Source organism: Lutra lutra, chromosome 5, assembly GCF_902655055.1.
Source record: "Lutra lutra chromosome 5, mLutLut1.2, whole genome shotgun sequence".
NCBI classification, from domain to species: Eukaryota; Metazoa; Chordata; class Mammalia; order Carnivora; family Mustelidae; genus Lutra; species Lutra lutra.
This window is the reverse complement of record NC_062282.1, coordinates 73999995-74027012: the sequence shown is the minus strand read 5'-3', so window position 1 is coordinate 74027012 and position 27018 is coordinate 73999995. Positions and strand designations below refer to the sequence as shown.

The following is a 27018-nucleotide window of genomic DNA, read 5'->3' as shown; positions in this document are numbered from 1 at the left end:
TTTATTAAGGCCAGAAATGGAAATTTCTCATTTATAATGGATACTACTATTCTCTGAAAAAACACACACACACACCTTTAAATATTCATAACTATTAATTTTTGACCAAAAAAACTTTGAGTACTTAAACTAAGGTGCTTGATTAAACCTTACCTAAAGGAAGAAGTAAATAAAATACTGATCTATCAAGGGGTATGCCCCGTCCAGCTTAAGGATTTAGCTTTGAAGAGGGAGTATTAATCACATTACCTTAAGGCAGGTAGGAACCACCACAAAGAATATGCAGACTCAAGAGAGCCATTCAGAAATTTCCCCTAAAGGCTTGTTTGTTTTTTTTAAAGACTTTATTTATTTATTTGACAGAGAGACAGAGACAGAACACAAGTAAGCAGAGCCATAGGCAGGGGGAGAGAGAGAAGCAGGCCCTCCACGGAGCAGGGAGCCCGATGCGGGGCTCGATCGCAGAACCCTGGAATCGTGACCTGAGCAGAAGGCAGGCGCTCAATGAACTGAGCCACCCAGGAACCCTCCCTAAAGGCTTTCTAATGTGAAAGAAAAAAAGAATCTTGTCTTTCTCTGGTGGGAAAGAAGATAAGTGATCAGTGGCTCTGTTTTCTAGTCTCCTAGCAAAGACCCATAAGAAAGAATGAAGCTAAAAAAGGGGCAAATACTATTACAATTTAAATATTTTTTCTTGGGCGCCTGGGTGGCTCAGTGGGTTAAGCCGCTGCCTTCAGCTCAGGTCGTGATCTCAGGGTCCTGGGATCGAGTCCCACATCGGGCTCTCTGCTCAGCAGGGAGCCTGCTTCCCTCCCTCTCTCTGCCTGCCTCTCTGTCTACTTGTGATATCTCTCTGTCAAATAAATAAATAAAATCTTAAAAAAAATAAATAAAAATAAATATTTTTTCTTTGGGGCACCTGGGTGACTCAGTTTTTAAGCGGCTACCTTTGGCTCAGGTCATGATTCTGGGAGTTCTGGGATCAAGCCCCATGTCTGGCTTCCTGCTCAGCAGGGAGTCTGCTTCTTGCTCTGCCCTTCCCCACTATAACCCCCCATGCATGCTCTCTGTAAAATGAATAAGTAAATCTTTAGAAAACAACAACAACAACAAAACTTTCCTCATTTCTACAACGGACTCAGAATAATTAGGTCTTTAAAACTGCAAGAAATAGCCACTTAAAAAGTAATCAATCTTACCTCATCTGAGAGATTGTCAACTCTATACAAACTGGGATGAGTTGTGAGCATAAGGTAAACCAAGGGCTGATTTTTCACCTGACACATGGCAAAAATGCGTTCATCTAGACGTGCATTTGTCCCAGTCTGAAATGATTTCTGTAACAAAACACCACCCCCCATTAAAAAAAGGGAGGGATTTAATAATAAATATAAACAAAGCTTTGCAAATATCAGATGTTAAAAGAATATCTTCAGACAGAATTAGCAAAGTTTTTGTTAATTATTCTTTTAATGGATTCTGTTAAGTATCTTTTAAAAAGTCACACATCTATTAAATTATGGCTACACTGCCACCTGAAAGAAAGTAATTACATGACCACAGCAAAATCATTAGGTCTCTCTGGTGTTTCCTAATCACTGAACTAGATCTAAATATTCTATCTGCCATAGAGGGATAGTGATATAGAAATCTAAATAATACCATGAGAAGAATAAAGTTAAACTGCAGATGATAAAATAAAAACATACATGAAGGACTAAAGATCTGTGTTTCGTAAATGTTAGGAGATGACTAATGGTGGTTAACTATCCTTGTTTCTCCCATAGTTAGAGAAATTAAACAACACAATAAAGGTTAAAAATCAACCAGAAAAATAGTAATAGAAATGAGGATGTTAATTAGCAGAATAAAAGTAGTAAACAGTAAGTTTTACTGATATTTAAGTACTGAGTTTTACAGATATATTAGCTTTGTGGAGAGTATTAGAAGTTTTGGGGTAGGGTTTTAAGCATTCCTGGGGCTCCTGGCTGGCTCAGAGGTAGGGCATGCAACTCTCGATTATGAGGTTTTGAGTTCCAGCCCCACAGTGGATGCAGAGATTACCTAAAAAAAATTAAATCTTTTAAAAAAATTTGTAAACATTCCTACTGATGGAAAGTTGTAGAAACAGGCAAAGAGCTAGCAGCAATGAGATGATATATTAAAACAAGTGAAAGTGCTATAAATAAAGAAAGATTGGAAAAGGCTCTTAAGTTTTTTATTTGTTTTAATAATCTCTACTTCCAAAATGGGGCTTGAACGGATAACCTGGCATGCTCTATCGAAGGAGCCAGAATGAGGCCCCAAGGCTCTTAAGATTTCTTTTTAAGTAAGCTCTGCACTCAACATGGGGCTCAAACCCATGACCCTGAGATCAAGAGTTGCATGCTCTACCAACTAAGCCAGCCAAGTGCCCCAAGATCTTTTAAATTAGTATGTTAATAGTCATTAAGAAAGAAGAAAGAATATTATGAGAAATGGAAGAAGGAAAGTTTATTTATTCATTCAATAACTATTTACTGATAGTTCATTATGTACTAAGAATTGTTCTTCTAGGTGATGGGACAATGTGGTAATTTTCCAAAAAAGATAAAAATCCTTGCCCTCACGGACAAAAAAATCCTAGTAAGGGAAAAGTAAATAATAAATAAGCAAAATATTGATATGTCAGTGTTAAAAACTATGAAGAAAAGGGAGAGAAGAGAAGTAAAGAATGTAGGTTAGGTATATTAGGTAAAGAAGTAAAGAATATAGGTTAGAACATTGCATACTAAATGGGGAGATCAGGAAAGGCAGGCCTCAGTAAAAGGACAACATTTAACGTAAGACCTAAGGAGAGAAAAGCTCAGATTTTTAAGTATTAAAATTTAAGCATTTATGTAATTTCTGTGCATTTATATTATATTCAGAAGTAGAAATACATAATTTGAGCTACGGAAGCTAGAAGTTGATCCAAAAGCCATTCTATTAGGATGACTGGGTTGCCCTTCTTCCCTAGAAGAGATGACATACACCAGACAAGTCAATCCTGGAGTTCAGAAAAATATACAAATTGACAATTTTTGTAGTTTCCATTAATTTTGGAATCTGGGATGCTCTCCCAGGTGATTTATTAACATGAGCTTTTTGATAAAATTTAATTGATATATTTAAAAATTTGTTAAAATATATTTAAAATTAATAAACTTTACACCCTAAGAATACAAGCTTGGACATTTTATTTTGGATACTGGAAAAATAAGCCTCCTCTACCTACCAGCAGTAGGGGCAAAGGGCAGGCAGAGAAGACAAGTAATTAATATCAAATAAAAAACTCTACAAGACCATAGAAGGAAAGGCAACTGCCAGAAAGGTAACATTTAAACTTAAACACAGGAATAGGAAAGTATAATGCAGGTCATGGAAATAGGTGCACATGTATGAGAGGGAAAATCTAAGATTAAGTAGTAGTATGTGGGTGAAATACTGGACAGAGCAGGAAAAAGCCAGAAGAGTTTTATGTTATGTGTGACTTCTTACATGAGCAATAAAACATATAGCTCTTGTTCTGGAAAACTGAAAAACTGATCATTGACATCTCTGATAATGTCAATGACTTGGTGAACATCTCTTACAAATACGACACATACTTTAAATCAGTATCTTATGAATTTATTAGGTTACAGATTCTTTCAAGGTTCAAGTAAGAGTCAAAGTCACTGTCCTCAGAAAACTTAAATGGCTTAAAGTAATACATACAGTGTTTAGTGGTTCACAGGATAAAAATTTGGGCTATTGACATTTTCACTGTTTTAGTTTCTGGTTTTGATTCTCTTACCTGTTTAAGGAGAGCCAACACAAAGAGTGGGAAAAGCCGCAAAGAAAAAGGAACCATGAGTCCAGGCTGCTGGTTACTTAGGACTGAAGAACGATAAGCTGATAGAGAGTCTATGACAGCATTCACTAGGGCATCCCGAGCATCACTCAGACTGGCAGTCACAGACCTGTCAACAGCTAACAGAGACAGAGGTAGGGACAAACAAGAGAAAAGTGAGAAATTTAGCTACCCCATTGTTAAGGATAAAAGAGATGTAATTTTTTTTATTATACAAATTCTCTCTCTAACTTATTACACAGATAAGCAGCCAAGGAAAGCATTTAAAAGCACATAGTTTGAAAAATAAAACCAAACTCCCCTGAAATGAGTCTCTATTTCCTAGCTGTATGACAATATGGCAAGGAATCTAACCTTCATGAGCTTATCTATAAAATGGGAAAACGGTATCTTGCTGGATCTAAGATGTTATTAATTATAATCCACCATCTTATGTTATATACCACAGAGAAAGAAAAAACTCTGTAACTAAACATACATGCTCTCTTCACAGAGAATTTTATATTTATTGAAAGAGCTCTCAGGGAGCTACTTAGATGATTCTTATCATCGGTGATGCCACTGTTCATATGCATTTCTGCATACTTGAAAAAAATGTTTCCAAAAAATTTTTTTAAATACTAAAAGAACTATTATTGTTTTGAAGACTTCTCAAACTAGAACTCAATTCATGTGGTCTCAAAAATACAATCAATAAAGTAATGATATTAACTGCTATAACCAAATTTGTACATAGCCAAGAAAGAAGACCACTGTTACCTGGTCAACAGCAACTTTTTTTTTTTTTTTAAGTGGGCTCCACACCCAGTTTGGAGTTCAACAAGGGGCTTGAACTCATGACCCTGTGATCAAGACCTGTGCTGAGACCAAGAGAAGGATGCTTGACAGACTGACCTCACCCAGGTGCCCCAAGAGTAACTCTTAAGACTTCAATTGAAGACTTCTTGATTTAAGATTTTGATAAAATGTGAAAAAAATGTGCATACTGGGAGAAAGGAAATTTAGTAATAAAATTAATATTTGTGAAGCAAATTGTGAAAATTTTTTAAATCTACAAATACTGCCTGAATTATAGTTCTTGTTGATGATAATAAAGATAATAAGAATGACCATATGATTACTAAAAAGTATTAGTTCAACAAAATATAAAGGTAGTGATCCTCATATTCTTAGGTCAAGATCTTTAACCTTCAACAGCATGTGAGACTAAAACAGGGTTGGATTCCTTATCAGGCTTCATTAAAGAAAAAAATTTCCCAATAGGAAATATTTCCCAATTTTAGGAAATGAGTAATTATTCCTAATATTGACAAATCTGAGTGTGAAGCAAATGGATGCAATGGCATCTTTCCTGAAGGAGAAAAAAATTAAGAATCAAAATGATGTTAAGCTCTATGTATTTGAAAAAGACCAAAAAAGGCAACTGTATCTGATATGGAAGTAAAGAAGTGAAGGTATCAGTAAAGTTTCTTCTAGCTCATGTGATCTGGCCAAGGCTGCAAACTTATCTGTGAGAGTAAACTGGTTTTTAATTCTGAATTCCAAGACTCCAAGACTAAAGATCTTTACAGTTCAAAGTCTCTTGTAATCCAGGTTACAGAACTCATTAAAAAGCTATTAACCACTAGTAAATTTGAATATTAACTAAAATATGATATTTAAGCCCATTGTAGGCAGATTATGAGATAGAAAGCAGTTTAGTAGCTGCCTAAAACCAATGAGGGAAGGAGGAAGGAGTAGTGGGCAGTAACTACTGATGGGCATGAGGTTCTTTTTGGGGTGATAAAATGTTCTAAAATCAGGTTGAGATGAGGGCCACGCCATTCTGTAAACATACTATAAACAGTGGGGTTGTATTAGGTAAAATGGGTTATGTGAAGTGGTATATAAATTATATCCCAATAAAGCTCTTAAAATTTTTTAAAAAATAAGGTTACCTGCAACAGATCCTTTCATTCAAGTATTTACCTAGGAAGCATACAGATGTTCCAAAACCCTGAAACCTTTAAAGGTACTCACTTAAAGGAAAAAAAACTAAGCAGATTTTTCTAATGTTATTATATTTGTGAAATATTTACAATAGCCGATAACGATTCTTACCCATATTGGCCAATAACCCTGAAATTGCTTGAACATCAGCTCCAAGAAAGACTTCATTCAGAGTTGAAACCACAGGCAAACACAATGTATGAACACGAATTCTTCTTTCACCTTTGCAGAAAAGACAAAAGTGATAGTAACGCCACAACTATATTAAAAAATTTGTATTTTCTTGGAATCACTTCTTTTTAATTTAGAACCAAAAAGGGTTATTCAGTATGCACAAATAGTATCAAAACTTTAAAAATAAACAAAAAGAAACAAACTTCAGAGTTTTATTCATTAAAGATTTTCTTTATTTGAGAGAGAGAGAGAAAGAGGGATCACGAGCAGTGGGGGTGGGGAAGGGCAGAGGAAGAAGCAGACTCCCCATTTATCAGGGAGCCTGATGCAGGACTCAATCCTAGGACCCTGGGATCATGACCTGAGCCAAAGGCAGATGCTTAACTGACTGAGCCACTGAGGTGCCCTCTTATTTTTTCACTACAAAATTCTTTTTGTTTGGGACATCTCACTGGCTCAATCGGTTAAACATCTGCCCTGAGATAATAAGGCTCAGGGTCATGATCCTGGCCTGGGATCAAGCCCTGGTTCAGGTTTCCTGCTCAGTGGGGAGTCTGCTTCTCCATCTCCCTCTGCCCCTCCCCTCTACTTGTGCTCCCTCTCTCTCAATTCCCTTTCAAATAAATAAAATTTTTTAAAAAATTCTTTTTGTTCAAGTTACAATTGAAAAGGGATCATAATCAAGTGATGGTAAAATGCTAGCTTAAAAATCTCTTTTCTGAATCTTTTGGTTATTTTATCTTTTTTATTAATATAAATTTTGAATTACATACATTGTATATATGAATTATATACACACATGAATACATACATAATGACAACACTACTTCCACACGTGTTCTAGAGTCTGTTTTGACATTTAAAGTCCAAAGAAATTTTATACTTTCCTCTTTAATCACAGAAAAGACTTTTTATTTTATTTTTTCAGTGTTCCAAGATTCATTATTCACCACACCCAGCAGGAAAAACTTTTTTAAAAAATCAATTAATATAATTATTTTCTCTTTAGTAATTACCCACAATAAAAAATCAATTCAGAAAAATGAAAACTTTTTGATAACCATCAAATATCAGATATTATGTCAACCTTTTAAAAATTTCTAACCAGTAAAACCTTGAACACTAATGAAAAAGAACAAGTCAAAAAACTAGAGATGATATTCATACTACAACCTGTACTGATACATGAAGAGTGATGAAAATGTACATATGAGGAGCTCATTAAATTACTTTTTTTTTTTTTTTAAGATTTTATTTATTTGTCAGAGAGAGAGGGAGAGAGAGCAAGCACAGGCAGACAGAATGGCAGGCAGAGGCAGAGGGAGAAGCAGGCTCCTACTGAGCAAGGAGCCCGATGCGGGACTCGATCCCAGGACGCTGGAATCATGACCTGAGCCGAAGGCAGCTGCTTAACCAACTGAGCCACCCAGGTGTCCCAAATTAAATTACTTTTAAAAAGGAAAAATAATATCTGCAAAAAAGGGTAACACTGTTTAGAGTTTCTATTCTAGCCAAAAACAGAGCTAAAAGAAAACAGTTACAATAATTAGTCTATCAACAACAACAAATAAACATACAGAGAGACATGCAGAGACATACACACACACAAAATCAGAGGCTGAAATGAAAGGGCACTTGATGGGACCATGAACTGGTGAAATCGTTCTGAAAAACAATCTGACAATACTAAGATGTTTCTGAACAGTCAGCCTGACACTAAGTAGATTCTCAGTAAATATCTGTTAAAAACAATGGCTAAGGAAAATAAATACAACACATCTTAGCTTTACCAGGAATAGCAACAAAGCTCTTAAGATGAGAAATACTCTTCTGGCTTAATAGAAGTGAGTATGTCCAAAGGAGAGGGCATTCATTATAAGGCAAAGAATCCATGACCAAATAAAAAAAATTACCTTTGCCACAACACAATGGATTTATAGTTAACTACACTGGATTGTAATCTTAAAAATCTGTTAAAAGTGTAGATCTCATGTTATATGTCTTTGCCACAATAAAAAACAAACAAACAAAACCAATTTACCTTTGCTGGACGTATACAAGAGTGCAGACTGAAAGGAAACCAACTGAGTGTCAGTAAGACTCTCTTCCACAGACATCTGTACTGCATATCCAGCATCTGGGTTTACATTAGGCAAAGACAGTAAGTCTGTTGACCGAACAAAGAAGTTCCCATGGAAAGTATGAATGGAAAGACCTAGAAGAGAAAATTTTATCAAGATGATTTACATAAGGCAATATATAGATACTTTTTATCTTTGTCACCTATCAGACTGACAGAGTAAATTTAAAAGTTTAGTTGTGGAGCTGTGGAGCGGGGGAGAAAGTTTAGTTTTGGGCGCCTGGTTGGCTCAGTTGGTTAATGGTCTGCCTTCCGCTAGGATGATGATCTCATGGTCCTGGGATCCAGCCCAGTGTTGGATTCCCTGTTCAGCAGGAAGTCTGTTTCTCCCTCTCCCTCTCTGAATGTTATCTCTCTCACTCTTGCTCTCTCTCAAATAAATAAATAAAATCTTTTTTTTAAGATTTTATTTATTTATTTGACAGACAGAGATCACAAGTAGGCAGAGAGGCAGGCAGAGAGGGGGAAGGGAAGCAGGCTCCCTGCAGAGCAGAGAGCCCGATGCGGGGCTTGATCCCAGGACCCTGGAATCATGACCTGAGCTGAAAGCAGAGGCTTTAACCCACTGAGCCACCCAGGTGCCCCAATAAATAAAATCTTAAAAAAAAAAAAAGGGGTGGGGGGAAGTTTAGACGTGAGGGGTGCCTGGGTGGCTCAGTCAGTTAAGTATCCAACTCTTAATCTCAGCTCAGCTCTTGATCTGAGAGTTGTGAGTTCAAGCCCCTCACTGGGCCCTATGCTGGGTGTACAGCCTACTTAAAAAAAAAAGTTTGCATGTAATATTGTGATTTATAATAAGAAATAGGTACTTTATCTTCACTCATTGCCAGCACAGAACTCCTAAACTCTTAGGACGATCTAAGTGATGAAATTCACAAAGGTATCTTCTGCTATGTTGACGGAGTGATCTTTGATAAGCACCTATGTAACCAAAGGATGGGGGTTGGTTACCAGAGGACCCAACCATGTAATCAGAAGGTTGGAAATTACAGTCCAACCTGTCCCCCACCAACAACCTTTGGGGAGGGGAGAGGAACTGGAGGTGGAGTCAGTCATCAATGGCCAATAACTTAATCAGCCACAACTATGTAAAACCCAGTAGGAGAGGTCCTTTGGAAAGCTTCCAGATTGGTGAACCCACAGAAATTTGGGGAGAGTGGAGTGCTCAGAGAGAACATGGAAGCTACAGAAGCTCCACGCCCTTTCCCTTTATCTATACCTTCCCTATACATCTTTTCCATCTGACTGTTCCTGAGTTACATCCTTCTATAATAAACCAGTAATCTAGAAAGTAAAATATTTCTTTGATTTCTGTAAGCTTCTCTGGCAAATTAATTGAACCCAAAGAGGGGGTAGCAGGAACCTCCAATCTATAGCCAGCCAATCAGAGCACAAGAACCAGAAACAGAAAGCTAGTTGGTAACTAACTGGTGACGAGTGACATTACTACCTGAGTTGTTTGGAGATGTGGCGACCTTATAGAAGTATTTGATATCTTACATATTACAAAGGCTTTATTGTCAGCTGTTTTACTCAACCGTTTTTTCTTTTTATTACAGTGACAGATAATAGAGAACTTTGACACATGGTGTGATGGAAAGATTTCAACATCTATTTAGTGGACAGGTCCATGGATCCTTATATATTGATATATTTTGGGTTTTTTTGCTATTTCATATAATCTTTCCACTTTCAAAAATTATTGCTTCATATCTCTTAAAGAACATTATTTTATTTATATATTTTTAAAGATTTTATTTATTTATTTGTCAGAGAGAGAGAGCACAAACAGCAGGAACAGCAGGCAGAAGGAGAAGAAACAGGCACCTGATAGGAACAATTTCCTAGGACCCTGGCATCATGACCTGGGCCGAAGATAGACGCTTATCTGAGCCACCCAGGCATCCCAGAACAACATTATTTTAAAATCTGAATAAAGGGGCGCCTGGGTGGCTTAGTGGGTTAAAGCCTCTGCCTTCGGCTCAGGTCATGATCCCAGGGTCCTGGGATTAAGCCCTGCACTGGGCTCACTGCTTAGTGGGGAGTCTGCTTCTCCCTCTCCTGCTCCCTTGCTTGTGCACGCTGTCAAATAAATAAATAAAATCTTTTTTTAAAATTATTTATTTATTTATTTAACAGACAGAGATCACAAGTAGGCAGAGAGGCAGAGAGAAAGAGAGGAAGTGAAGCAGGCTCCCCACTGAGCAAACAGCCTGATGTGGGGCTCAATCCCAGGACCCTGGGATCATGACCTGAGCCAAAGGCAGAGGCTTTAACCCACTGAGCCACCCAGGTGCCCCCAATTTTTTAAAAATGAGAGATATAATTCACATAACTTAAAAATCACACATACATGTACAATTCAGTGGCTTTCAGAACATTCAAAATAGTTTCTATTTTCTGGGGCACCTGGGTGGCTCAGTGGGTTAAGTCTCTGCCTTCAGCTCATATCATGATCCCAGGGTCCTGGGATCGAGCCCTGCACTGGGCTCACTGCTTAGTGGGGAGCCTGCTTCTCCCTCTCCTGCTCCCTTGCTTGTGCGCTGTCAAATAAATAAAAAAAAATTTAAAAAAAAAAGCTTCTATTTTCTTTTATAATGTTTCTTCCGATTCTTTTTTTTTTTTAAGTAGGCTCCACGCCCAATGTGGGACTTGAACTCACAACCCTGAGATCAAGAGTTGCATGCTCTAGCAACTGAGCCAGCCAGGTACCTCTCTTCCCTATTCTTAATTTCATATTCCATTAGTTTAAGTAAAACCTCTTATAAAATGAACTCTTTTTTTTTTTTTTAAGATGTATGTATTTATTTATATATTTATTTGACAGAGAGAGAGAGAGAGAGATCACAAGCTGGCAGAGAGGCAGGCAGAGAGAGGGGCGAAGCAGGCTTCCTGCTGAGCAGAGAGCCCAATGCGGGGCTTGATCCCAGGACCCTGAGACCATGACCTGAGTCACTGAGCCACCCAGGCACCCCAAAATAAACTCTTATGAAGCAAACCTTATGAAATAACGTTAGCTAAAAATGTTTATTTACTGATATCAAAAGCAACACATCTATGTAAGTGTGAAAAAAGTGCCCCCACCTTTCGTACACCGAATCCTCATGACTGCCTCAAAGCCAATCTTTCGAGTGAGGTATCTCTGTAGTTCCTTCTGTAATTTCTGTACTTGTACTGGGTTCTGCTGATGGTGGTAAGAAGGATAGTAATAGACACTACCTGCTGAATACCGAGAAATACAACCTGGAAAAAAACACATACTTTTTAAAAATTCTGAAATTAACTATTACTGCATGAAAAAACTACTGGTGTTTGAATCAATCTTGCCTCAGCCTCCCAAAGTATTATCAAAAAAAGAGTATTTCATCCTTTTAAATAGCAGTATAAAATGTCTCTATTATAAACTTTCAGAAATACATAAATGTTTAGAAGACCAAAGGTTTATAACAGAATGATTAACTCTCTAAAAGGAATAAAAATTCCTTCACTTTGTCCTTTATTTATAGTATCATCATATAAATGTCATTTTCACATTCACTTGAGAAAAATAATCATGAGGAAGAACTCACCCAGAGAAGCCAAGTCAGAATACTGTCCACTGAGAAGGAATAAGTCCACGGCTACCTGCTGACCAGAACAATCTAAGGCTAATTTCTTGTAAAAGTCAGTGGATGGTGTCAAGTGAATCTCCTGTTAATAATAAATTACAAGAAAGAAAAAATTTTTAATTATTAAATTGTCATAAAATTTTAAAACCGCTCTCTTGGTATATATATATAAATATATATATATATATATATATTTATATATATATAAAACCTATCTCTTGGTGTGTGTGTGTGTGTGTGTGTGTGTGTGTGTGTATGTATATATATATACATACACACACACACCAAGATGTTAACAATTATCCTTGGGCATGCTAAAAATACTTTCTTTTCAGTTCTTCATTTTCTCAGCGAAAAACACGTACAGCTTAAGGATTTTTTATTTTCTACTTTTAAAAAGAAACACATCTATTATGCTAATTTCAATAATCTATTAAATGCTTAGAATGCTGGAAAGTGTTCTAAACAATTCATGTGTAATATCTATGTAGACCTTTGAGCTATTATAAGAAGCAAGTACTATAATTATTTTTACTTTATAAATAAACATAAGGAGGGGCGCCTGGGTGGCTCAGTGGATAAAGCCTCTGCCTTCAGCTCAGGTCATGATCCCAGTGTCCTGGGATCAAGCCCCGTATCGGGCTCTCTGCTCAGTGGGGAGCCTGCTTCCTCCTCTCTCTCTCTGCCTTCCTCTCTGCCTACCTGTGATCTCTGTCAAATAAATAAATAAAATCTTTTAAAATAAATAAATAAACAAATAAACAAATAAATAAATAAATAAATAAATAAATAAAAGGAAACAGAAGGGCAAAGAAATTAATTCTTCAAGCTCGTACATCTAAAAAGCAGTTGAGGGATGCCTGGGTGGCTCAGTCGATTAAGCATCTGTCTTTGGTTCAGGTCATGATCCCAAGGTCCTGGGATCAAGCCCCACATCGGGCTCCCTACACAGCAGAGAGCCTGTTTCTCCTTCTGCCTGCTGCTCCCCCTGCTTGTGCTCTCTATTACAAATAAATAAAATCTTTAAAAAAATAGTAGTAGGGGCGTCTGGGTGGCTCAGTTGGTTGGGTGACTGCCTTCGGCTCGGGTCATGATCCTGGAGTCCTAGGATCGAGTCCCACATCGGACTCCCTGCTCAGTGGGGAGTCTGCTTCTCCTGCTGATCTCTCTCCTCTCATGCTCTCGCTCTCTCTCAAATAAATAAAATCATTTAAAAAAATAGTAGTGGGGCGCCTGGGTGGCTCAGTGGGTTAGGCCGCTGCCTTCGGCTCGGGTCATGATCTCAGGGTCCTGGGATCGAGCCCCGCGTCGGGCTCTCTGCTCGGCGGGGAGCCTGCTTCCTCCTCTCTCTCTGCCTGCCTCTCTGCCTACTTGTGATTTCTCTGTCGGATAAATAAATAAAATCTTTAAAAAAAAAATAGTAGTAAAAATGATAAAACAAAAAAGCAGAATTTAGACAGACTGACCCTAGGACTGACACAATCATCGTTATAGTATACAGCAACTCTCATCATCTTTTGAACAATACACACCTCAAACCAAGTTTATATACACAAAGTGCTCAAAAGCAATCCATGGTAGTCAATAAGGCAGACTACTTTTTAGCACTCACCCACATTCTACTTTGTTCCTAAAAGGTATATTCTTAGACTGCCAGACTTTCTTATTAAAGGCAGGCTGCACGGCTAGCGGCCTAGTAAAGATCCAAAAATTAAGGTAAGAGTGAATCAGGTGGTAAGTGTAACAAAATAGAAATTTCGACATAAAAGAGAAATGCTTTGTCTCTTTCCTTATACTCCCTCCTCTCCACAACTGAAAAATAAATGAACAGGCTTTGTGGTCAAGGGACAGAGCAGAGTCCCAGAATATATGGTAACATACATTTGATGACTTTCTAACCTTAGCAGATGACCTTTGGTTGGGCTCCTCCCGTGGTCTCAGGGCTCCCACTCCAAGAGTAGGAAGTTGTGTTTGAAAGACAGACATTCGACCACCAGTTGGGGACATCAGCTTAAAGGCAGCCTGAAGTGCAGGACCCAAGGCACTCTGGGTTTCCAGGGTCTTGGTGAACATTTGTGGCAAAGTTTTCAGTAAATCTTGAACAAGCTTGTAAAATAAAGCAAGAAAACTCAAAGATGTTAACAATTAAAAACTTCTTCCACAAGTCAATAACTAATACAGTAGACAAGACACTGAGTCATGATGATGGTCAGAGAATCTACAGACAGTACAGTAAACAATGAAGTTGGCCAAATGACAAGAAAGCCATTTTAAGTCAACATTAGAAATTGGCAAGCAAGACAAATCAAAATTGGGGCCTTACAGTTCTTGCACATGCAGTAGTCCAGCAAGACTATAAGTCCAAAATGTATCCAAAAGAACCATCACAGTTTAGATTTGATTTCTTTTAATGCCATCAAACACGGCCTTCTCAATCACCTCTACACACTTTATTCTTTTCAGTTCCAAAGCGATTTAACTCTTCCCTATTGAAAAGTCTAAGATAGCCAGTAAATTTTCCAACTAGTAATACCACTACAAAAGAAAAACAAAATGAAAAACTACTACCTATTCAGGTTAGGTTGTACAAATAAAGAGAGTTAAAGGGAAAAAAAGTACTTCACACTATGGTGAAGTCACTGTTGCCAACAGCTGAGACCATAGACTTGCTAGTTAAAATGTTACCCCTACGGCATATATGCATGTACAGGGTAGACAACATCCCCCCTTCAGACACATTCTGTTCACCTCTCACTGTATTATGTCATGGCAATTTCCAGGCAGGGAATAAGTTTCTTCTGAACTGACCCCAATGACACTCTGTGAATCAGAAAAGCAAAGGGCACTGAAAGCAGCCTAGCTAAAGTGCTTCTATGTAGTGACCAGAAGCTTATCTGAGCAACCCTCCCAATTTCCCAAATGGTGGCAAGGCAGGTTTCCTTCAGGTTTTCCTTTACAAAATAGGCTTATCTTCTACCCTATTACGAAGTATCTTGCTACGTTAGACTTAAGAGCCATCAGTTCAAGGGTAAACTCAAGATCTCTTCATCTGATGAATTTTAACTAACAGCAAATATAAAATGTTACACATCTTAGAAATGCCTCAGAAAGAAAAAAAACTACTTAAAGTTCATTTTGAAAATACATTCCTTCAATATTTCAAAAAAATGTGTCAGATAAGAAAATGTAACTTACCTCTTTACTTTCATTTAAATTTACTAATAAGTTCTCTGGCATAGGTATAAAAACATCTGAAAAAATAAATAAATATTTCTTTCAAACAAAACTTAATTATTAAAGATGTTCCAAACATTTAATACTGATATAATTAACCACCCCCAGGGATGCCTGGGTGGCTCAGTCCGTTAAGCATCTGCCTTTGTCTCAGGTCACAATCCTAGGGTCCTGGGATAGAGTCTGGTGTCTGGCTCCTTGCTCAGCAGGGAGCCTGCTTCTCCCTCTGTCTGCTGCTCCCCCTGCTTGTGCTCTCTCTCTGACAAATAAAATCTTAAAAAAAAAAAAATAAACCACCCTCATAATTTAAAGAAAAGTGACCTCCTCTATTATATAAGCACTGTCTACCTATATTCAAAAAGCCACCAAAGGAGCATTGATTTAGGTATTTATTATAACTTATGTTATCATATAAAAGGTAAATAGGCTCCTAATTAGAAAATATTGATCTGTAAACACTCAGTACAGGTTTGCACAAGTGCTCTGCTTCTTAAGTTAGAGACAAGAGTTTAGAATCCTACTTTACATTCTTATTAGCCCATGAAACTAGCAGTCTTGGCATTAAAAGAAAAATGTTGACTAAGATGACACACAAGAATGCTAGGTCTTTACAAAGAAGTAATGGAACCCAACAACAGCTCTGTCATTCAAAAAGCACATACTGTCTCATAAAGAAGGTCCCAACTACAGCCAATACTTATGAGACTATAAAATCAGGTAAATCAGATGGTATGCTAATTGACCACTTCAGATGAGCTCCTCAGGATTCAAATTCATTCTTTTTTTTTTTTAAGAATTTTTTTTTTTTTAATTTGACAGACAGATCACAAGTAGGCAAAGAGGCAGGCAGAGAGAAAGAGGAGGAGGAGGCAGGCTCCCTGCTGAGCAGAGAGCCCAATGCGGGACTCGATCCGAGGACCCTGAGATCATGACCTGAGCTGAAGGCAGAGGCTTTAACCACTGAGCCACCCAGGCGCCCCTCAAATTCATTCTTACTTAGGAATTAAATTCTCTTCCTTTAAAAGGAAGCAAACTGTGGGTGGTAGTGAAGAATTATAAGAAGTCTTACTCTCGACATATTGATACTATTTGCTTTTTTTTTTTTAAAGGCTCATTATAATGTTCATAAAAAATAATACTAAAATACTATTTGTAACATTAAATATTTATTTTAGCTGCCACACAAAAATTCTACAGTCGGGGCACCTGGGTGGCTCAGTTGGTCAAGCATCTGCCTTCGGCTTGGGTTATGATCTCTGGGTCCTGGGACTGAGCTCCGCATCAGGCTTCCTGCTCAGCAGGGAGTCTGCTTCTATCTCTCTCCTTCTCTCCCTTTCCCCCTCCGCATCTCTCTTTCTCTCAAATAAGTTAGAAAAATCTTTTGAAAAAATTCTCATTGACAGTTGACTATTTAGATTTTTTTCTTTAAAGAACGTTTTGAGGCGCCCAGAAGCACAGTCAGGCCATCCAAGTTTGATTCTTGTTTTCTGCTCACGTCGTGATCTCAAGCTCCATGTTGGGTTCCACGCTTCACATGTAGGCTGCCTAAGGCTCTCTCCCTCTGCCAGTCCCCCGACACACTCTCTAGCTCTCTCTCAAATAAATCAATCGTAAAAATTTAAAAAAATGTTTAATAAGTTTAATTGAGATATAATTCCTGTATCATAGAATTCACCCTTATAGAAGATAACAATTCAGTGATGTTTTTATATATTCACAGAATTGCAAATCATCACCACTAATTCCAGATCCTTCTCATTATCCCAAAAGGAAACACCATGTGAACTCTTCATGTCCCTGCCAACTCCCAGAGAGCTAGGAAGCCACCAGTCTGTCTGTGGATGTGCCTATCCTGGACATTTCATATTTTTAAAAATATTTATTTATTTTAGAGAGAATGCCTATGATAGGGGTAAGTGGCAGAGGGAGAGGCAGAGAATCCCAAGCAGACTCCATGCCCAGCATGATCCAAGACGAAACCAATAGTCCAATGCCTAACTAACTCTTGATTTCAGTTCAGAATATGGTCCCAGGGTCATGATCTCGGGGTTGTGAGATCAAGCCCTACGTCAGACTCTGCACCCACAGGGGAGTCTGCTTGGAATTCTCTCTCCTTCTGCTCCTCCCTCACGTCCCATTCCCCCACACCACAAGTGCGAGCGCGCGCACACATGCACACGTGCACACACACGCTTTCTAAAACAGATAGATAAAATTTTAAAATAAAAAGAGTCACACACAAAAGAGTCACAGTATGAGGTACTTTATGACTGGCTTCTGACATTCAGCATAATGTTTTCAAGGTTCACTATGTTGCAGCATCTATCAGTACTTTATTCTTTTTTACTGACAAATAGTATTTCATGGTATGGATATACTTTTTATTTATCCATTCATCAAATAAGGGGCATTAGGGTTGTTTCTACTTTTTGGCTATGTTGCTATGAACATCCACCTGCACATTTTCCTACTTTCCTTGAGTATATATATATATATATATATATAGACTAGAATTGCTCGGTCATATGATAACTCTATGTTTATAAACTTTTGGAGCAAGTGGTAGACTGTTCCATAATGGCTGCAGTATTTTCCATTCCAACCAGCAGTGTCTGAGAGTTCCACTTTCTCCACGTTCTTGCAAATACTTTACTTGTTCCTATCTTTTTTTTAATCCCTGCTATATGACATCCAGCAAGGGACACTCCATCCATCAGCTTATGTATAAAACTGAGAGACTGGACCTTATCAGTGAATTCACAATTTGGCCCATCATCAGAATCACCTATTCAGCGATTTTATTTCATGCAAAATAATTATCTGGTTAGGGAATGAATGAATAACCGGGCTGGTTTGTTGTGAGATTAAAAACAACCAAGACAGGGGCGCCTGGGTGGCTCAGTGGGTTAAAGCCTCTGCCTTCCGCTCAGGTCATGATCCCAGGGTCTTGGGATCGACCCCCGCATCGGGCTCTCCGCTCAGCGGGGAGCCTGCTTCCTCCTCTCTCTCTTCCTGCCTCTCTGCCTACTTGTGATCTCTCTCTCTGTCAAATAAATCAATAAAATCTTAAAAAAAAAAAAACAAAAAACAAAAACAACCAAGACAGAAACAGGGGCTCTCTTAAACTACTGCCCTTTAAAGATGTATAGTGAGTCCTCACTATTTATGGATTCTGTATTTGCCAATTTGCCTACTACAATTTTTTTTGAAGATTTTATTTGACAGAGAGTGAGAGAGAGAAAGAAAGAGCACAAACAGGGGGAGTGGGAGAAGGAGAAGCAGGCTCCCTCAGAGCAAGACCCATAACCAACTGAGCTCACCCAGGTACCCCTACTCACTAATATTTATTTGTAACCCCAAAACCAATACTCATGCTGCTTCTATGGACATTCATAGACATGCTCAGAGCAGCAAAACAATTTGAATTCTGAATCTGAGATTTTCTAACTAGTCTCATCGTGGTTTTCATTTGTATTTCCCTGATAACTTATGATACAGAGCATCTTTTCAAGAGCTTATCAGCCAACTGTTTATAGAAAATATTGAACACTGTGTATAGAATAGAGACATGTCTATTCAAATCATTTACCCACTTTATTTTTTTTAAAGATTTTATTTATTTATTTGACACAGAGAGAGAGAGATCACAAGTAGGCAGAGAGGCAGACAGAGAGAGAGGGAGGAAGCAGGCTCCCTGCTGAGCAGAGAGCCTGATGTGGGGCTCGATCCCAGGACCCTGGAATCATGACCTGAGCCAAAGGAAGTTCAAATGACTGACCCACCCCAGGTGCCCCTAGATATAAATTCCTGATCAGATATATGATTTGCAATATTTTCTCATTCTGTGGGTTGCCTTTTTACATTCTTGACTGTGAAACACAAAAGTTCTTAATTTGGAGGGTACCTGGGTGGTTCACTTGGTTAAACGGCCAACTCTTGATTTACGTACATGTCATGATCTCAGGGTTGGGAACTTGAGCCCCACATAGGGCTTCTGTCCCTGTCCTCTGACCCTCCCCCTTTTTGTGTACTTGCTCTCTAAATAAATAAATAAATCTTTTTAAAACTTAATTTTTAATTTTGAAGAAGCCAAATTATCTATTTTCCTTTTCCTTTTTTTTCTCTAAGATTTTATTTATTTATTTGACAGAGATCTCAAGTAGGCAGAGAGGCAGGCAGAGAGAGAGAGAGGAGGAAGCAGGCTCCCCGCCGAGCAGAAAGTCTGATGTGGGACTCGATCCCAGGACCCTAAGATCATGACCTGAGCCGAAGACAGAGGCCCAACCCACTGAGCCACCCAGGCACCCCTTCCTTTTTCTTTTTATCTAAAGTAATCTCTACACCCAACATGGGGCTCAAATTCATGACCTGAGATCAAGTGTCAGATGCTCTACCAAGTGAGCCAGCCATTTTTTATTTTGTTGTTTGTACTTCTGGTGTCATATCTAAGAAATCACACCCTAATCCAAGGTCACAAAGATTTACTTCTGTTTTCTACTATCAGTTTTAATCTCACACTCTAGTCTATGATCCATTTTGAGTTATTAATTTTTCTTAACTGTGGTAAAAGTATACATAATACAGAAAATTTATCACCATAGCCATTTATTTTTTTAGTTTGTTTATTTAAGTAAGCTCTATGCCCAATGTGGGGCCTGAGCCCCACAGGCCTCCCCCACCTTCTTTTTAAGATTTTTTCCAAAAACACGTATTTATTTATTAGAGAGAGAGAGAGAAAGAGCAAGCAAGCATGGGCAGGGGGAGGCAGAGAGAGAAGCAGACTCCCTGCTTAGCAGGGGACCCATTGTGGAGCTCCATCCCAAGACCCCAGGACCAGGACCTGAGCCGAAGACAGACACTCAACCAAATGATCCACCCAGGCTCCCCTTCCTCCTCTTTAATATGATTTAAGGTAAAGGTCCAACTTCATTCTTTTAAATGTTTACTTTTCCCAGAACCATGTGTTGAAAAGACTGTCTTCTCCCCACTGAATAATCTTGGTATGCCTGTCAAAAATCAATTCAGGGGGTGCCTGGGTGGCTCAGTGGGTTGAAGCCTCTGCCTTCGGCTCTGGTCGTGGTCCCAGGGTCCTGGGATCGAGCCCCGCGTCAGGCTCTCTCCTCAGTGGGGACCCTGCTTCCTCCTTTCTCTCTCTCTGCCTACCTCTCTGCCTACTTGTGATCTCTGTCTGTCAAATAAATGAATAAAATATTTAAAAAAAAAATCTTAAAAAAAAAATCAATTCAGGATAGGGACTCTTGGGTGGCTCAGTTGGTTAAGTGTCCAACTCTTGCTTTCAACTTAGGTCTTGATCTCAGGTCATGGGATCGAGCCCCATGTCGGGCCTGCACTGGGCGTGGAGACTGCTTGGGATTCTCTCTCTCCCTCTCTCTCTCTCTCCCTCTCTCCCTCTGTCCTCCCCCCACCTCTGGACTTGTGCCCACATGCTCCCTCCCTCCCTTTCTCAACAAAAATAAATAAATAAATCAGGGTTGCCTGGGAGGCTCAGTCTGGTAAAAGACCCTTCAACTCTCTCAGGTCAGGGTCATGATCCTGTGATCCTGGGATCAAGCCCCACATCAGACTCTGCTCAGCAGGAAACCTGCTTTTCCCTCTCCCTCCTGCTGTACCTACTTGTACTCCCTCTGTCAAATAAATAAGTAAATTCTTTAAAGATTTTTTTTTTTTTTTTTGACAGAGAGAGAGATCACAAGTAGGCAGAGAGGCAAGCAGAGAGATGGGGGGAAGCAGGCTTCCCATAAATAAGTAAATTCTTTAAAAAAAAAATCAATTCAGGGGCACCTGAGTGGCTTAGTGGGTTAAAGCTTCTGCCTTCGGCTCAGGCATGATCCCAGGGTCCTGGGATCGAGCCCCGCATCAGGCTCTCTGCTCAGCACGGAGCCTGCTTCCTCCTCTCTCTCTGCCCGTCTTTCTGCCTACTTGTGATCTCTGTCAAATAAATAAATAAAATCTTTAAAAAAAAAATCAGTTCAGCATATATGTGAGGGTTTATTCCTGGAATAAACCTATTCTGTCCCATTACTTTTATATGTCTCTCTTCAAATACTTTTTCAATGAATGAATAAGAAGGGAAAAAGAAACTTATGTTTAATTTGTTTGAACATTAACTTGTTTTTGTTGCCTCAAAATTCACTTTACCTCTGTTACTGTTTTCTCTTCTATAAAATGAGGGATTGGACTAAAGGACTCTTACAATTCCAATAAGCTTATGACTTTATACTCAAGCTCTTAGTCATATCATATACACCATACACACATACATAATGTCAAATATTCATGATATATTTATAAAACTGAAAATTCCTAAGGCGTTTCAATAATTTTAAGTATATATACCTTCAATATCTGAAACGATTAGCATCTGAGGTTGAGAGAGACCTTCTTGAAGACTGTAGAAGTGGATTGTACTATCAAATGTAATGAAGCCAATTTTTGTCCTGGTGTTCCCAGGAAGCCTACAACAAACAAATTCAAAAGAGTATTGAATCAAGTTTTTCCATATACATACATATATAAAAATATCTGTGAAGAGTTAACATATAACATATATCATACAAAATACTTTTGTATTATGGAAATTGTCCCAAAATAAATAATTAATCCACCCAATGTTGAACTAGTAAAGTTAAACCTACTCAAAGTAGTAGAACCTACTCAAAGTGAAAACATTACATGTAAGCCAAACAATCAGTAAAACCCTGCAATAATACAGCAATCCAAAACTCACTATACCTATATAAAGTTAAATAAATTACAAAGGAAATGGTATATTAAAAAAATACTTGAATGTATATATAAACCTTTTCATGTTCTTATAGTGAACTTTGTAGATGATTTTAATTTAACAAAAAGTTTTAATTTAACAAAAAATTACCATTTAGCAACTGTAAAATATAACATATCCATGTGTCTATGTGTATATAATATATATATGTATGTGTGTGTATGCTAGGCATGGAGCCCACCAAAGGGCTTGAACTTCAGACCCTGAGATCAACACCTGAGCTGAGATCAAGAGTTTGACACTTAACCAATGATCCACCCATGCACCCCTAAAATACAATATAAATTAACGTATTGCATATCTTTTAAAAAATTTACCCAAATCTCTTATATTGTGCACCTTAAGAGCACCAAGAGTATCTGTCTTAAAGAACTTAAATATGTGGACCTTCAGTTTCTTAAGGAGAGAGACAAACTAGTTTTCACTCTTGTTGATTAAAAATACAGGGGCACCTGGGTGGCTCAGTGAGTTAAGCCTTTAGCTCCCGTAGTGATTCCAGGGTCCTGGAACCAAGCCCTGCAGTGAGAAGGGAGCCTGCTCTGCCTTCCCCTCCCCCTGCTCATGGTCTCTCTTTCTCAAATAAATAAGTAAAATCTTAAAAAAATAAATAAAAATTTAGGGGCACCTGGGTGGCTCAGTGGGTTAAGCCTCTGCCTTCGCCTAGGTCATGATCTCAGGGTCCAGGGATCGAGCCCCGCACCAGCAGCGGGGAGTCTGCTTCCCCCTCTCTCTCTGCCTGCCTCTCTGCCTACTTGTGATCTCTCTCTCTCTCTGCCAAATAAAAAAAATCTTTTTAAAATAAATAAATTAATTAAAATTAAAATAAAAAGGAAACACAAATGCTGGCAAGAATAAGGAGGCTCCTTTCACCCAAGTGAGGGACTTAGTCCATTTCTGATAAGATATGATCCTTCACATTCTTCTATACCACGTAAGAGCACTATATTTCACAATAGTGAAAAGTCATACTAGCTTTTATAGGTTACAATAAATATCTAAGAACCATTTATAGTACAGATATTTTAAGAGACTTAACAGATATGACAACTAAATGCAACATGTATACACTGTTTGGATTCTTATTTCAACAAACCTACAATAAGGGCATTTATGACATAACCAAAAATTGAACTAGGTATTAAATCATATTACGGAGTTACTGTTAATTTTGTTTGCGGTGATACTTGTATCTTAGGGTTAAAAAATAATTGCAATTATTTATAGGTAAGAAGATATGCTGGCTGAGATTTGAATGAAAATACTCATGTGGAAAGTGTTGGTGTATGGGAGGGATTAGATGAAACAAGAACAAATGAACATAAAAATGTTGAAGTTGAGGGATGGTACCTGGAAGTTCACTACATTCTATTTACTAGTTGTTTGAAATTTTTCCATAATGAAAAGTTAAAATAAATTTATGTTTCTCAGGGGGCCTGGGTGGCTCAGTGGGTTGAGCCTCTGCCTTCAGCTCAGGTCATGATCTCAGGGTCCTGGGATCGAGCCCCGCATTGGGCTCTCTGCTCAGAGGGGAGCCTGCTTCCCCCGCCCCCCGTCAAATAAATAAATAATATCTTAAAAAAACAATTTATGTTTCTCAGAGAGAATGAGGTCTGAAATTAACAAACCAATTTAAATGGACATTTAGAACATAATTATATATAGCATTTTTTGTATTTTGAAACTATTAATTCATTTTGCAAACAGTAGTTTCAAATTTAAGCTGAATTAGGATACTTACAAATCCAGATTGTCCAACAAACTCTGGCAAACTGAATTCAAGTATCCAGTTTCAACTGCATTGTGAGATACATCAAATACAAAGAGGTACACTGGAGGTTGAGGTGGTCGTAACTGAAGAAAAGAAAGATCTCATTAAAGACCTTTAATAGGATTAAATCTAAACTTACCATCTGTAGGTTAAATGGAGACACTAATAAACAATAATGGATTAAGAAAATAACATAGAAATAACAGGAGTTCTAAAAATAGACAAACTATATTATACTGTTTTCAGATGTGGAGTTAGAAAAAGAAAAATGAAGATGTGATTGCCCTAAGTCAGAAGAGTTTTTCTTTAGGGACAAGGAGAGAAAATATAGTCAGAGGGCTTCTGGGAGTACAGCAATGTTCAATTTCTGACCTGCATGGTACTAATAACACAGGTGTTTACAGTTACTTGGTAACCTACACATTTGTTTTATAAACTTTTCCATGTATACACTATATTTCACAATTTAGGGAAATTAAAACTGTGTAAGTGACAAAACAAGTTAGCCTGAGCTGGTTTCTTAACCAACGCATTTTAGTCGAGATCCATAAAAATGTACAACTATATTTTAAAATTCTAAACTCAAAGATTTGTTCTCAAGTCAATAAAAAAGCATCAAATAACCACAATGAGAACTGGGCATGTAGTATACTAACTTTTTTTTTAGAGTGTACTAACTTTTGTATTTTTTTGTAGACCACTTGCCGGATTCATAGCATCTGTCACCTAAAGATAAATGGAGAAGGTGCAAAACATCTTGCAATAGGCGAATTTACAAATTTAAAGGAAGTCAGTTTTCCAAACCCTGGGAGATAAAAGACACCTCAGGCAACCAATACAAAAGAACAGATGCATCTTCTGATTTTTTGGTTTTAATTCAACAAAGAGACAGCTATACTAGGGAAAACTATTACCAACCATTTAAGTGTCACAAGACTTTCTTCTACAATGAACTTTTCTGTGGTGAAAAAAAAAAAAATGAACCCTCATAATTTCTATTTCCCATTGCCCAGAGATTACCCCACAAAAACATAACAAGGTAAAATAAAACAAAAAATTGGGGCGCCTGGGTGGCTCAGTGGGTTAAGCCTCTGCCTTCCGCTCAGGTCATGATCTCAGGGTCCTGGGATTGAGCCCCAAATTCGACTCTCTGCTCAGGGGGAGCCTGTTTCCTCCCCCTCTCTCTCTGCCTGCCTCTCTGTCTACTTGTGATCTCTCTCTCTCTCTCTGTGAAATAAATAAAATCTTTAAAAAAAAAACCCATAAAAAATTGATGTGAAGTCTTATCTTCATATTCACTTTATTTAGAGGCAATTATGGCATGGTGAAAGCATAAGCAAATCAAAAGGCATGGACTTTTATACAAGGTCTCCCACTTACTTAAAGGATATTTAGCAAGTCACTTAATCTGTGTTCGCATCTATAAAGCAGGATTAACAGCATTGACCTAGCTTAAATCGGATGGTTGTTTGTGATGATCAAAAATATGTTAAGTGCTTAATAAAATATAAAGTGCTAACAAAACATTAGGCCTAATTATTATTTTAAAAATGCAAGACCTCAGATACTCATACAAGTGCCTAATAATAGTACTTGCAAGAGAACATTTATCACAACATTATTAGAAAAAAATTGGAAGTGACCTAAAAGTAAATATGATCCTGGTATTATATTTCACATTTCTGGATTGATACACAAAAAATATAGGTGAAATTTTACGTATACTTTTACTTTTCAAATTTACCCTTATATAATAAATTACATTTATAATGAACAAATATAAGATTTAAAAACATAAAATTTTGTTACAGGATGCTACAATGTTTTATTTAAAGCCCAGTGTTAAATAAATACGCTACATAAAAATGAAAGCTTACCATGTATTCTGAAGGAGCCATAAATTCAATAGTAGCATTCTGAACTTCAGGTCTTCTGTGAGGTTCTCCATAAACTCTAGTCAAAGGGTTGTACATGAATTCCTCAGGAACTATAAGTCAACAACATTCAATGATAAAACTGAAAGGATTAAGTTTGATGTATCTTGCATTCAGTCGTTTTCTTATTTTCAGGTTTTATAGATAAGCCAATATAGACTAAATATTAAAGGACAAATACACTGTTTTTGAGTTCAAGTTTCCCCCACACTCAATAGCACCAAGTATGTCTTGCTTTTACAGCCACAATAACGGTAATTTTTCTCTTCCTACCTTCTAATATACTCTTTGTCTTAATTCTTATTAAAACTGCTTTCCTAAATCAGCTTGAAAGGATGATAAAAATTCATTAAATACCAATTATTATCTTAAATGTGAGACTAAATTTTGTCTTAAATTTCATAATGGTACACAAATATTAACATTTGACACAATATGTACAGACTCTGGCTGCCCCACAAATCTACAGTAAAAATACAAGCTAAAGCTAAAGCCTAACAGTTCTGTGACTTCCATTAATTAAGGAGGCCTTTATGGAATATTAGTTACCTACCACTTATAATATACTAGTGCTCAAAGAATATTTTCTAAATTATCATTGCCCCTGTCTTCCCATTAACTGTTTAGAAATTCAAATCCTTTTGAAGGGTAAGCCATAGTTTATGAAATGGTCTGGGCTGCATACGAAAATGACTCCTACCTTTATTATAATTTTATTTCACATTCTAACGCACCTATACATAAGATTTCAAAGGCATACCAAACCCTATACATACATTTTCTAAATTATTAGAGAGTAAAAATTATGTTCTTATTCTATGCTCACTTTACTCCTAAAAAACATAAGAATGGTCTTTAAAAAATCTCTTAAATTCCCCATTTCCCAATGCTTAATGAAATTTCCTTTCAAACAGAGACCCAGTTTTCTTTTTTATTTTAATTTTTTTTTTTTTTTTTTTTTTTTAAGTAAGCTCTACACCCAATGTAGGGCTTGAACTCACTACCCAAAAGCAAGAGTCACATGCCCCACCGAATGAGCCAGCCAGGTACCCTGGAGACCTAAGTTTCAATATGGTTATCAACATACCCTTTTTCCTCTCTAATCCTAATAAAGTGTTACTGGTTAGCTGATATTTCTTAAACATTGACTGTAAGCAGCTTCTGAAAGAGATCTCCTCTTCCTCAATTACTGAAAAAACTACATTCAACTAACCTCCTAGCACTGCCCACCTCCCTTCATACAGCAGTGAATGAAGCTAATGGCAGCTATTCTGTGGACTTATTTTCTTTCACCCTAGAGAAAAGGCATGGGACAATTTCTAAATAAAAATATTTCTTAAATTATAGGCTTAAATAATACCATGAAATATGCCATTTATTATATATCCAATATAATAAATGTAAAAAAGAGGTATCAGAATAATATCACATTTTTGCTCAAAAAGTACATAATTATTCATATATGTACACATATGCACATATACGTATGTAT

At 37.5% G+C, this 27018-nt stretch overlaps 1 protein-coding gene across 2 annotated transcripts in view; it reads right to left on the bottom strand.

Moving 5' to 3' along the window:
- Positions 1–27018, bottom strand: part of SEC24A (SEC24 homolog A, COPII coat complex component) — a 65620-nt gene that overhangs the window by 5390 nt on the left and 33212 nt on the right. For both annotated transcript variants that reach the window (XM_047731674.1, XM_047731675.1), the window contains exons 9-19: positions 25470–25579; positions 23563–23675; positions 21377–21495; positions 14981–15036; positions 13685–13891; positions 11747–11867; positions 11262–11420; positions 8079–8252; positions 5975–6085; positions 3818–3993; positions 1200–1337 (exon numbers count right to left, since the gene is read on the bottom strand). In XM_047731674.1, coding sequence (XP_047587630.1) covers positions 1200–1337; positions 3818–3993; positions 5975–6085; positions 8079–8252; positions 11262–11420; positions 11747–11867; positions 13685–13891; positions 14981–15036; positions 21377–21495; positions 23563–23675; positions 25470–25579 — 1484 coding nt within the window. The remainder of the gene's footprint in view (positions 1–1199; positions 1338–3817; positions 3994–5974; positions 6086–8078; positions 8253–11261; positions 11421–11746; positions 11868–13684; positions 13892–14980; positions 15037–21376; positions 21496–23562; positions 23676–25469; positions 25580–27018) is intronic.